This window comes from Penaeus monodon, chromosome 34 (genome assembly GCF_015228065.2).
Source record: "Penaeus monodon isolate SGIC_2016 chromosome 34, NSTDA_Pmon_1, whole genome shotgun sequence".
Classification (NCBI taxonomy): Eukaryota; Metazoa; Arthropoda; class Malacostraca; order Decapoda; family Penaeidae; genus Penaeus; species Penaeus monodon.
The window spans coordinates 32,357,026-32,358,018 of NC_051419.1; the positions used below are offsets into that span (position 1 = coordinate 32,357,026).

General features: G+C 40.5%; 1 protein-coding gene across 4 annotated transcripts in view; it reads right to left on the reverse strand.

Moving 5' to 3' along the window:
- LOC119594737 (putative inorganic phosphate cotransporter) overlaps positions 1–993 on the reverse strand; it is a 12,815-nt gene that overhangs the window by 8,883 nt on the left and 2,939 nt on the right. For all 4 annotated transcript variants that reach the window (XM_037943827.1, XM_037943824.1, XM_037943823.1 and 1 more), the window contains exons 5-7: positions 672–905; positions 442–529; positions 59–279 (exon numbers count right to left, since the gene is read on the reverse strand). In XM_037943827.1, the coding sequence (XP_037799755.1) occupies positions 59–279; positions 442–529; positions 672–905 (543 nt within the window). The remainder of the gene's footprint in view (positions 1–58; positions 280–441; positions 530–671; positions 906–993) is intronic.

The window sequence follows — 993 nt, forward strand, 5'->3', positions numbered from 1 at the left end:
CAACTGTTCTCTCACTCTTCCATCTTGTGTCTTCATTAAACTTGAGCAATTTATTCACCTCACTCTTCCTATGGTCTCCAATACCCTGCTTGATAAACAACTTCTCGGCTGCTGTGATACGTGGGTGCTGATCCGGAGAGTCATAGGCATATCTGAACCAGAACCAGCCCCACACCAGACCAAGCACGCCAAACAAGTAAAACACAGATGGCCAGCCCCATTCCGTCTGCGAGAGCCAGCCGCTAATTGAGAGAGTCACCACTGTTCCAAACTGGCAACCTGAAAACAGAAAGCATAGAAGATCATCTCGGAAATAAAATAATGACGATGGTGAAATGTGCATACAACAGATTGTGAAAAATAATTATAGTCATTTCAATTATCATTTCACTAATATCCATGAAACTCAGTTACTCCATTCACAATGGAACAATAGAGTACCCCCAACACTTTGTGTAAGTGAGCGTGCCCTTTCTTGAGGTGGAATCCAATACGACATCATGACATTCATTGCCGGAAATGTCACACCCTGTGGGAGAAACCAAACAAATAAATTGACTAAAAATAAAGGTTTCCAGATATGTTAAACAAATGCTAATTCACAACAATACATTGAATGCTTTAAAAATCTATGATATCTAAATGTTACTTAAAAACTCTTGGACTTTCACCTCTGTCATTCCTTCAAGTATTCTAATGAAGACAAAAGCACTGGTTGAGTGTCTTGCAGCATAAGGGGAGATGACAGTGAAGGCAGCAGTGAGGGTCACTCCAAGACCATACACCAACCTCCCTCCAAACCTCTCTGCTAATCTGCCGCCTATGTAATTCGTCAGGAGATACCCATAGAAGAAACAACCAAGCACCATTCCCTGAGTCTGCTCATCCCAATCAAATTCCCCGTTCTGTAATAACATCAGAAATGTAAGGTAATAGTTAAGAAATAATGTGCATATCATCTATACATACATTTCTATACTGTATATCCTGTAT